Consider the following 10,710-nt stretch of genomic DNA (forward strand, 5'->3'; position numbering starts at 1 on the left):
GATAATAATAATAATAATAATAATAATAATAATAATAATAATAATAATAATAATAAAACAACAACAAAACATTTCATGACATTGATTAAAGAGAAGAAATGAGTGTGACGCACTCATTTTTGGTGACGGAACTGTCTGTGAATCCAGCCATCATTTATAGGAGACATTAGGTGGAACATATTGATGTCTATGGCGGGTAAAACCCATAGACAGTAAAAGAAAGGTAAACCCATGTTCTTCTTCCAGAGGGCGCGTGGTGGCTCAAAAATCAGAATCCTTCTATGAACCATATTGACATTTAGAGACGTTTTTATATAATTTGAGACATTTGCAAACGTGTTATGTTTTACTTTTCTTTTTTTTTTTTCTTTTTTTTTTTGTGACGGGTATCTTACATATAAACTAAATTCTGAAATTAAACCTCGTAAACAATCATAATAGCCTACACTGTCCTATCCAGAAAGCGCGAACAACTGTGACTGGACCGCCTTGAAAAGCGCTGAGAAATGTAACAAGTATCACAAGACTAAGACGCAGTTTGTATTTTTTAGCAAGGTTCTAGACAATAATTTACACATTAATTTCGACACTTAGAAAGTACATTAATATTAAACCAAATATGTAAATAAAGAGAATAATTAATATTTTTAGACCCCTCGAAACGACACAATAAGCTCCGCCCACTCAATGTAAACCTTAATGTTTATTTGCCATTCTGTTTCTTCTATTTCTGTGAGAGTGGAGCAGCGCAAATCGCATCTGAGCATCCCAGGTATGCGATTCAATATTTTGAATCAGTTTGCTATGTTGACATTACTGCCAGCCTTCTTGAATCATTTCAGATGACAACATTAAATGACTTATAATAAATATTTTATCAGGCGTAGGGCCTGCTCAGAGAGAACCGATTTGAAATGTCTTATTGCGCTGCGTACGCAGTGCATTTTTAGATTTGCTCAGCCTTAATGATTTACGTGTTTTATCTTTTGATATTAACCTGCAATGTATATGTATTATTCATATAATTATTATCTGTGAAAACGACTGTACATCATAAATCTGATATAATGAATGAATGATATCTGACGCAAGCAGCTGTGTTGTTGTCAGTCATCATGTCTTACAGAATGATAGACAGCAGTCACTCCCAGCCGAGGGACTTCAACAACCTCACTCAAACATGCAGCTCAAACATCCAGAAAATCACGCAGAACAGTGAGTAGATATGTTTTACATTGAAACTCACCCTTGAAGAGAAGACTGTGTTTGTCATGAAAGTTCTTTATCGTTGTATTCTTAATAAACACAATTTGAACTGATTATATATAGATTGTACAGTTTTGGAGTTTTATAATTTAATGTTATAATGCCTAATTTCATGTTTTCTATGCACAGCTGGCCAAATCAAGAGCATGCTGTTCCAACTGGTTACCAGACCAGACACACCGGAACTTCAGGACAGACTGTGAGTCCAGTTATATTTCCATTCATTCTTGCATCCAATGTGTTATGGCTATCTGACCATCATGTAAAAATACTGATCAAAAATCAAGTCACTTTAAGGTACACATTAAAGCTGCAGTCCATAACTTTTTTTGGTTACAATTGATCCAAAATAAATTTTTGAGGAAGTACATATCCACAGTGTTCAAAACTATCTCCTTAGAGTCCGTTCACTCGTAAAATGGTTCTAAACAGTACCAGAAAAGGGTTCTTCTGCTTGTAACAATAGCAGAACTGTCACGTCCTGGACTCATTAGGTTGTGTTTTCCATGTCCCATTGTTACTGTGTCATTATGTTCAGGCGTGTCTTGTAATTACCCTCATTAATGTTGTCCTTATAAGTTGCATTTAGTTCAGTGTTTGGTTGTCCGGTCTCATCTTATGTATATGTGTGTTTCTGTCTTTTACCTATGAATTACCCCTATATGGATTATTAAAGACTGTGTCACATCATCTTTCTAGTTTGCGTGCTTCTCTCCCGCACCACACCGTGACAGAAGGCCGGACCGCGAAAAGAAAAGTAAAGTGGCCCCTTTTATTTTCTGTTTTGTAAAGTTTTTCTTTTCGTCATTTGATCCTGCCAACTCCTTCCTCCTGCTGGACCAGAGGAGCCTTTCTCTGGAGGGTTATACACAACTATTTGTGCAAATTGCCACCCAAACCCACTACCCGGACTACTGCCTCTGCACAAGGCCAGCCTGAATGATAAGTGCAGAGCTCAGTTGTACGTAGATGGTCCTCGGGGGAATTTGCCGCCTTTGTGGAGAGGAAGCTGGTGTCTTGTGCTTCGCCTCTGACTGTGGACATCGCGGACAACACCAGCCCAACTCCGGACCCAGCCCACCATCTCCCGGAAGCGCATATCGAATGCCAAGCCCGCCGCTGATGGAGAGTCAGAGCCTGCCACGACCGACGAGCCATCGTTGCATGGAGCGACAGAGCTGAGGATCACCGCAGAGCCAGTGCTGCTGAAGATGTCAGTTAAGGTGTGTGAGTCGGCAACAGCACCTGCGACAAGGGAGCGTGCCCCAGACAGTATGAGCGCAGAGAGGAGCTCTGCCCTATGCACCGCAGCTGAGGGTGAGCTGACTATGGAACGCCAAAAGGGCCAAAATGAGGAGGAGGATCTTAGTGACTGGGAATCTGATCTGGAGATCGAACTGCCCCCTATCCTCTCTCTGTCTTCTCCTCTGGTCCCGTTTAGCCCTCCTCTATCCTTGGATTCCTCTTCCAGCCCTGAGGGGTTTCCGATTCTCCAGTGCCCACTCCTCTATTGCCTGCTCCTAGAATGTGCCCTCAATTGGCCGCTTCTCAAAAATGGATGCCCTCCCATCCGCTCCAACCTTCTCCACCACTGTCGTCTAGCAGCCACTCTGTTTCCCCTACGCCTACCATCTGTTCAATGGATTCGCCGCAGATATACCACTCTCCATCGGCATCGCGGCTGGAGGATCCCTTGTCTCTGCCTCCAGCCTCTGAGTCTTGGACTCTGCCTCGGCCCTTCGACCCAGCAGCTCCACCATGGCTCCTAGTTCCCTCCTCTCCACCTTGGCCCATCAGTCCACCAGCTCCGCCAGGCTCCCATGTCCCTCCTGCTCTGCCTTTGTCTGTCGTTGACCATCCACTGCCCCGGGACTCCACTCCTCTGGCTTCGCCTTGTCTCTTCATCACTCAGGCTATTTCAGGCTCATCCTTTCCTCCCGCTCCACAGCGGCCTTCCGAATCCCCGCCTCCGCCTTGGTCGCCGGCACCATCTGCTCCACCTTGGCCCTCCGGCTCCTTGGTGTCGCCCTAGTTCATTTGCTCTCAGCCTTGGACTCCTCCTCCACCTGCACCGCTGCTGTCAGTCAGCCCCCTGGAGTCGTTGGCCTTTCCTCCACCATCAGCTCCACCGGAGGCCGCAATCATGGCCGTGGCCTGGGTCCCGCCTTGCTCCTCCTGCTCTGGGTTCCACCTGTCTTCTTCAGTCATTACATCACGTCTGTATATATAAAGTCACGGCCAGTAGTGTATGGATACTGCAGATGGCGGATCACTTGTAGCCTTGTCTTACAGCAGCTGGAATAATTTACCTTGTCATTTTGGAACGAGTTTTAAGGAAAATGAAATTGCTTTTTTAATTTAAATTTTTTAACATTCAAATGGTATGACAATTAGAGATTAAACTTTAATCTACATATAATGCTAATACACTAAATACACAGTTAATGTTAAAGGGTTATTTAATCCGAAAATGAAAATTAGCCCATAAATGACTCACCCTCAAGGCATCCTAGATAGATATGACTTTCTTCTTTCAGACAAATCGTCGGAGTTATATTAAAAATTGTTTTGATCTTTCAAGCTGTTTAATGGCACTGTGGGTGTTGCAGTGCATCAGTCCAAAAGAAGTTAAATAAAAACCATCCTTAATAAAAAGTGTCTCACACAGCTCTGGGGAGTGAACAAAGGCCTCCTGTAGCAAATTGACGTGTTTACGTGTCATGCATTCCCTGTTTTATTTCAAGAACAGGGATCTTGTGGAAATCCGAACATGTTTGTGGAAGCGCATCATGGCATGAACAAAGAAGATCTCTGAGGACCTCAGCAAATGAGTTGCTGGTGCTTATCAGTTTAGAAAAGTTCACAAAGACATCTCTAAAGGTTTAGATCCACACATCCACAGTCAGAGAAATTGTGAACAAATGGAGGAAATTCAAGACCAGTGGCGGTTTCTCAATTAGGGCGATTGTGCGACGCACCACCAAAGGAAAGGGAGGGATTTTTTGTTTCTTTTACATTCAACCACAGTGTTATGCTAGCTTCCACTACTCTAGACTGTTTGTGCTGCCTCTAAATAGCCTTTTGGAAAAACCACATCCTGGCGTCAGTCTTCATTTGCTGCTCAATTATGTTAACACACATATAAAAACATAAGGAGAGCAAGAGATTGATTCCTAATGTCAGTTTATTTTTAATTAATACTATAATAGTTCAGTTCCCTTTACATCTTTAAAGGGTTAGTTCACCCAGATAGCAAAATTATGTCATTAATAACTTGCCCTCAAGTTGTTTCAAACCCGTGAAACCTTATCTTCAGAACACAGTTTAAGATATTTTAGATTTAGTCCGAGAGCTCTCAGTCCCTCCATTGGTATACTGTCCATGTCCAGAAAGGTAAGAAAAACATAATCAAAGTAGTCTATGTGACATCAGAGGGTCAGTTAGAATTTGTTGAAGCATCGAAAATACATTTTGGTCCAAAAATAGCAAAAACGACAACTTTATTCAGCATTGCTTTGTGAGAGAGAGTTCAAAACAAAGCAGTCTGGATATCTGGTTCGCGAATGAATCATTCAGTTCACCAAATCGAACTGAATCATTTTAAACGGTTCGCATCTCTAATACGCATTAATCCACAAATGACATAAGATGTTAACTTTCTTAATGTGGCTGACACTCCCTCTGAGTTCAAACAAACCAATATCCCGGAGTAATTAAGTTACTCAAACAGTACATTGACTAAATCGATTCAGTGTCCATTTGGTGAACTGAATGATTCGTTCGCGAACCGGATATCCAGACTGCTTTGTTTTGAACTCTCTCACAACAGACACGGAAGAGAAGACAATGCTAAATAAAGTCGTTGTTTTTGCTATTTTTGGACCAAAATGTATTTTTGATGCTTCAAAAAATTCAAAACTGACCCTCCGATGTCACATGGGCTACTTTGATGATGTTTTTCTTACCTTTCTGGACATGGACAGTAGACCGTACACACAGCTTCAATGGAGGGACTGAGAGCTCTCGGACTAAATCTAAAATATCTTAAACTGTGTTCCAAAGATAAACGGAGGTCTCATGGGTTTGAAACAACATGAGGGTAAGTTATTAATAACATAATTTTCCTTTCTGGGTGAACTAACCCTTTAACTAGCCGTTCATTTATCAATTGAATGGGAGACCTATCCTTAATTAATCGAGCAAACATTTGCCGCCACTGTTCAAGACTATTGTTACGATCCAGGAGTGGTCGACCAACAAAGATCACTATAAAGCAAAACGTGTAATAGTGTAATGGGTTACAAAGGAACCCAGGGTAACTTCTAAGCAACTAAAGGCCTTTCTCACATTGTCTGATGTTAATGTTCATGAGTGCATCATCAGGAGAACACTGAACAAGCATCTTGGTGGTAGTATCATAGTTTGGGCCTGTTTTGCTTTTTTTGGGCCAGGACGGCATGCAATCATTGATGGAACAATGAATAATGAACATCTGTCCGAGAACTAAATCATAATTAGAAAGTGGGTCATGCAAGACAGCTACTCCGAGAACACAAGTTGTTCTAATGAAGTCTGAAGTCTGGACCTTTAATCCAATAGAAATGTTGTGGAAGGACCTGAAACAAGCAGTGCATAGGAGGAAACCCACCAACATCACAGAGCTGAAGCGGTTTTGTATTGAGGACTTGTGTAGGACTTCAGCAGTTACATTAATTGTTTAGCTGCAGTTATTGCTCCGAAAAGGGGTCACAGCGGATACTGAAAGCAAAGATTCACATACTTTTGCCACTCACAGATTCTAACATTTTTCCCAATAAATAAATAATTTGTTTGTTTGATTGGGTTCTCTTTGACTACTTTCAGGTGGAAAATCTGCTGATCTTTTGGGTCATATTTATGCATAAATATAGAAAATTCTAAAGGGTTCAAAAACTTTCAAGCAGCACTGTTCACATACCCCACTCACCAGCATGGAGAAAAAGGTCCCCAGTACTGATAGCTACAAAACTTTAGCTACTGTAGTAATACGTTTTTCGTAATATCTTAGTTAATACTTGTTCAAAGCAATCACTTCAGCAGCGTTTGTACTATTCTGTTGTTTTCATTTGATAAAATAATTTTATTCACTTTTATAAAGAAATACACTGTCATTAAAATACATTCATTTAAAATAATAATTATAAAAATCATGATAAGATTCCAAAAGCTTCTTATGTTGCTTGAAAATTTCATAATCATTTAAAATTGCATTACAATAAATAAACATAATCACAATAAATATGTAATGTAATTATGTAAAATTAAATTGTATTAACTGATTCTGCGGTTTTAACAACAGAGTAGCATTTTACCACAAATATGCATATTCTCCAGTCACTGAAAACATAATCAAAACTGAACACTATTAACAAACTTTCCTCTCAAAATATATTTGGTAATTTTAACATGAAATTTAAGATTAACTTTGTGATCTGAAGGATCAGCCAAATAGTCATCGCAAAATTTCGGTGATGCAGAGTTTTTGTGCCATCTAGTGGTTTTTACCCCGTGCACTTTCAGCCCTGTTGAGTTGTACCCTACCTCAGTCTTCATGAACGGCTGTACTGAAAACAGTTTTTGCAGGAGTTAGTTATAAGAATTTCTGCTTATCCAGAATTAATAAAGGATTGGTTACAATTTATTTTAAGGTTTCAAATATAGTGTAATCATAAAATAAAGTGTTGAGTAATATTTATTAACAGTATAGACTATGTACATACTGTAGGGTTAGCATTAGGATTAGAATATAGAGTTTGAGTTAGAATATAGCAATTGATGCCACTAACATTGTCAAATGCAGTGGGTAATTTCTCCTCAGATTCTTATTCTTGCAGAAACTTTGTAAACAATACTTTGTTTCCAGTGACTGTTAAAAACATGTGTATACTAATAATGTCTTGCAAAATGGATGAATGTATTATCAGCCATACTATTTCAGTAACTGCTCATTTTGGTTAGAGACTTTTAGAAATAGTAACATGTATGTTGTATGTTGCAAACAGCCAGCAAATGCAGCACTACACAAACCAGTTAGCAAAAGAGACCAACAGACATCTGAAAGACCTGGGCTCTTTACCACAGCCCCAGTCCCCGTCAGAACAGGTGAGTTCACACTGCCTCAAACCATGCGCATCGGACCTCATATTAGCCAGCTGCGCTCATGCTAATGCTTCTCTTCACATAGCGACAGCAGAAGATTCAGAAAGACCGTCTGATGAATGACTTCTCAGCTGCCCTCAACAACTTTCAAGTGGTCCAGCGGCGAGCGGCAGAGAGGGAGCGTGAGTCAGTGGCGCGGGCTCGAGCTGGCTCCAGACTCCAGGTAAATACATCTGCCAATTAGCTATTGCTAATTTATGTTTCTCATTTCCTTAATAGAAAGCCTTTCATTGTGCAGGTTGATGAGCTCAGTCAAGACGAACAGCTTGTGACATTTGAAAAGTAAGTTCATCATATCATCCAAAAAATGTAAATTCTGTCATTATTTACTCACTCCACGATTGTTCCAAATCCATAATCTTTCTTAATCTAAAGTTAATAAAGACATTGTAAAAGTAACCCACATTAATTAAGCAGTTACATTACACTGGTTTGTAGAAAATAATCAGATTGCCCATTACTAAATTTAGACTAAATATAGACGGTTTTTTTTAATGCTGTTATTTACATTGCACAACAAACATGTATAGAACACATCAAATATGGTCAACACAAGCTCAGTTGTTTTTGCTTGATGCGAAGACATGAGTTTAATCTTTAATGGCTTAATGTCATAAATCTATAAATGAATCCTTTATAAAGCTGTGTTCTTAAATTATTTGACCCTAATTCAAACCCAAGGATCAAATTTCGCTCTCATGTACCCTGATTTGCATCAAAAAGCACATCACAAACATGCGATACAGATTCCAAGATGATTTACTGATATGATATGAATCAGATATGTGAGTCTGGTGAGAGATATTTTTATTTTTTTTCATTTGAAAAGAAATGAAGGGTGGAAGATGCAGACAGAAGAGGAGCCTTTCACCGAAGAGGACCTCGAGCTTATTAAAGAGAGAGAGACAAATATCCGTCAGCTGGAGGTGAGCACTTCCTCTGTAACATCAGCATACAAAATAATATAATTTCTCAAAAGCATTCAAGCTATCCTGTCATAAAACATCAGCTCTTTGACAAATCTTTTTTTATATATACCTTTAAAGCATGTCTTCAAATACATTGTAAGATTTTTTTGAAAATGGTCATTCTCAGACATGGATTGAATTACAATGTCCCAACTGCTTTCTGTTCTTGATTCTTGATTCAGTCAGACATAATGGATGTGAATCAGATCTTCAAGGACCTTGCAGTTATGATCCATGACCAGGGTGACATGATAGGTATGTTAGTCTAGTTCTCTTTTCCTGCATAGATTCAGTTGTTCACTGCTTTCCTTATGTCATCATTCACAGATAGCATTGAAGCCAATGTGGAGAGTGCAGAGGTGCATGTGGAGAGAGGAGCTGAACAACTCCAGCAGGCGGCTTATCATCAGGTATCAGGCCATGATGGACATTTATCTGACTTTTCTTTCTTTACACATACAGTACATTACAGAATAACTTGGAATAAGTTTATATGCTCAACAATGCTGCATTTTGTATTAATTTTTATTTATTTTTTTTAAGAAATGCATAATTTTATTCAGCTGTATGCATTAAATGGATCAAATTCATTTATAATGCATCAAAAGGTTGCTGTTTACAAATACATTGTATTCTTTTGAAGAAATACATTGTATCCTTGTATCTATTTATCAGAGAATCATAAGAAATAAATAAAAAATATTCGTGTTTTTCACAAACAAATATTATGCAGTAATGTTTTGGTTTTCAGAAAATAACACTTTCAATATTGATAATAATATGAAGAAATATTTTTAGGTGCAATCAGCGTATTCATGTGAGTAATGATACTAAAAATTCAGCTTTACCATCACAAGAATAAATCACAGATTCTAAATTAATAAATATCTTTGAAACGGTAGTAATATTGTTGTTTTACTGTGTTTTTGATCAAATAAATGCAGCCTTGGTGAGCATAAGTTCAAACTTTTGACTGGTAGTTTATGTAACATATGTGTTCACTAACATCAGTAGTGCTGCCTTGTAAACTGTATACAATTGTGTTTGTGTTTTTTTCTTATTAAGAGAAAATCCCGCAAAAGGATGTGTATTCTGGCTCTTGTCCTGTCGCTAGTGGCGGCCACCTTTGCTATAATTATTTGGCAAGCAATAAGATAAGATGAGTGCAGAACCTTACAGAAGTACAGGATCCTACTTCAGTGTTGACTGGATGATGTGTGTGTGTTTATTGTGTTTGCATGCGTAAACACATATTTGTGGGAAAAACAAACAAACAAAAAAATATTATTTTCTGTAGGAATGGCTTGTAATATTGTGATGTGAACCTAAGGTCTCTTAAACATTTGGAACCATACCTCATATCTACTGTAAGACAATTATCAAACATCACATCACCTCAACTCTCAGCTCAAACATGGCTCACAGAGACATGGTGTATTTTATTTATAATGGTGTATTTTATTCAATTATTATTTATAATATGGATCAGATCCCACTATTAAGAGCCATTCCTGCAGAAATACAGATCATTTTAAAGTATTTTCACAGTATCTGCACATTTGTGTCAAATAAACATTGCTAGTAAGAGAATAGTTTCCTCTATTAAAATGTTTGTCCATGAAATATCTGAATCATATACAGTAAACCATTAAACATAATAAGGTTTACGTTTGCAACCACTTGCATGAATGTAATTCCTTTTAAAATTTGCATTTTGTTGCTGCAGGTCTTGATTCTCTCTTCTTCTTTTTTTCAACTGAAATTATGCAAAATAATAATAATACTTAGTATATTCTTAAAAATATATATATTTCTCGAAATGATTTCAAACATTTTAATGTTGTGTATGTTTTGATGCAGTGCTTTGATTCTAAGAAGTAAATGTATTTCTTAATAGTACATAATAAACATGAATTAAGTTTTAATAAATTGTTCTTCAATACTTATCTTCTGTGCATCTATATTGATTTTTATTTCAGATGATCAAAACTAATTTGTTGTTAATGTTTCTGCTTTTTTGTATGCTTTAAAAGTGACATTAAAAATAGAGACAAAATTAGTTTTGTGTATTATTATACACTACCATTCAAAAGACTGGGGACAATATTTATTTTTTTTACTTTTTAAAGAAATGTATAATTGTTCTTGTTCTAATTGTTCTATAATTGTTGTTGTTCTTTTAAACTTTATAATATATCGAAGAATCCTAAGGGGAAAAAATGAATACAATTTTCAACAAAAATACTAAACAGCAAAACATTGATTTGATATAAAATTA

At 37.6% G+C, this 10,710-nt stretch overlaps 1 protein-coding gene across 1 annotated transcript; it reads left to right on the top strand.

The window, feature by feature from the left end:
- The first annotated feature begins 700 nt into the window (after positions 1-700).
- Positions 701-10,457, top strand: LOC128030074 (syntaxin-12). Its single transcript, XM_052617564.1, has 10 exons — positions 701-772; positions 1,111-1,215; positions 1,396-1,465; positions 7,308-7,407; positions 7,490-7,627; positions 7,703-7,746; positions 8,294-8,390; positions 8,615-8,687; positions 8,760-8,842; positions 9,498-10,457. The coding sequence occupies exons 2-10, from the start codon at positions 1,116-1,118 to the stop codon at positions 9,588-9,590; spliced, it is 798 nt and encodes a 265-aa protein (XP_052473524.1). The 5' UTR covers positions 701-772; positions 1,111-1,115; the 3' UTR covers positions 9,591-10,457.
- The last annotated feature ends 253 nt before the right edge of the window (positions 10,458-10,710 follow it).

This window comes from Carassius gibelio, chromosome A16 (genome assembly GCF_023724105.1).
Source record: "Carassius gibelio isolate Cgi1373 ecotype wild population from Czech Republic chromosome A16, carGib1.2-hapl.c, whole genome shotgun sequence".
In the NCBI taxonomy this organism is placed as follows: Eukaryota; Metazoa; Chordata; class Actinopteri; order Cypriniformes; family Cyprinidae; genus Carassius; species Carassius gibelio.

What these genes read in the sequence shown, in the direction of transcription:
- LOC128030074 (XM_052617564.1), top strand. Translation starts at nt 1,116, where the DNA reads ATGTCTTACAGAATGATAGACAGCAGTCACTCCCAGCCGAGGGACTTC. An exon ending in CCGGAACTTCAGGACAGACT is followed by an intron (nt 1,466 to 7,307) that starts GTGAGTCCAGTT and finishes TGTTGCAAACAG; the next exon opens with CCAGCAAATGCAGCACTACA. An exon ending in CAAATATCCGTCAGCTGGAG is followed by an intron (nt 8,391 to 8,614) that starts GTGAGCACTTCC and finishes TTCTTGATTCAG; the next exon opens with TCAGACATAATGGATGTGAA.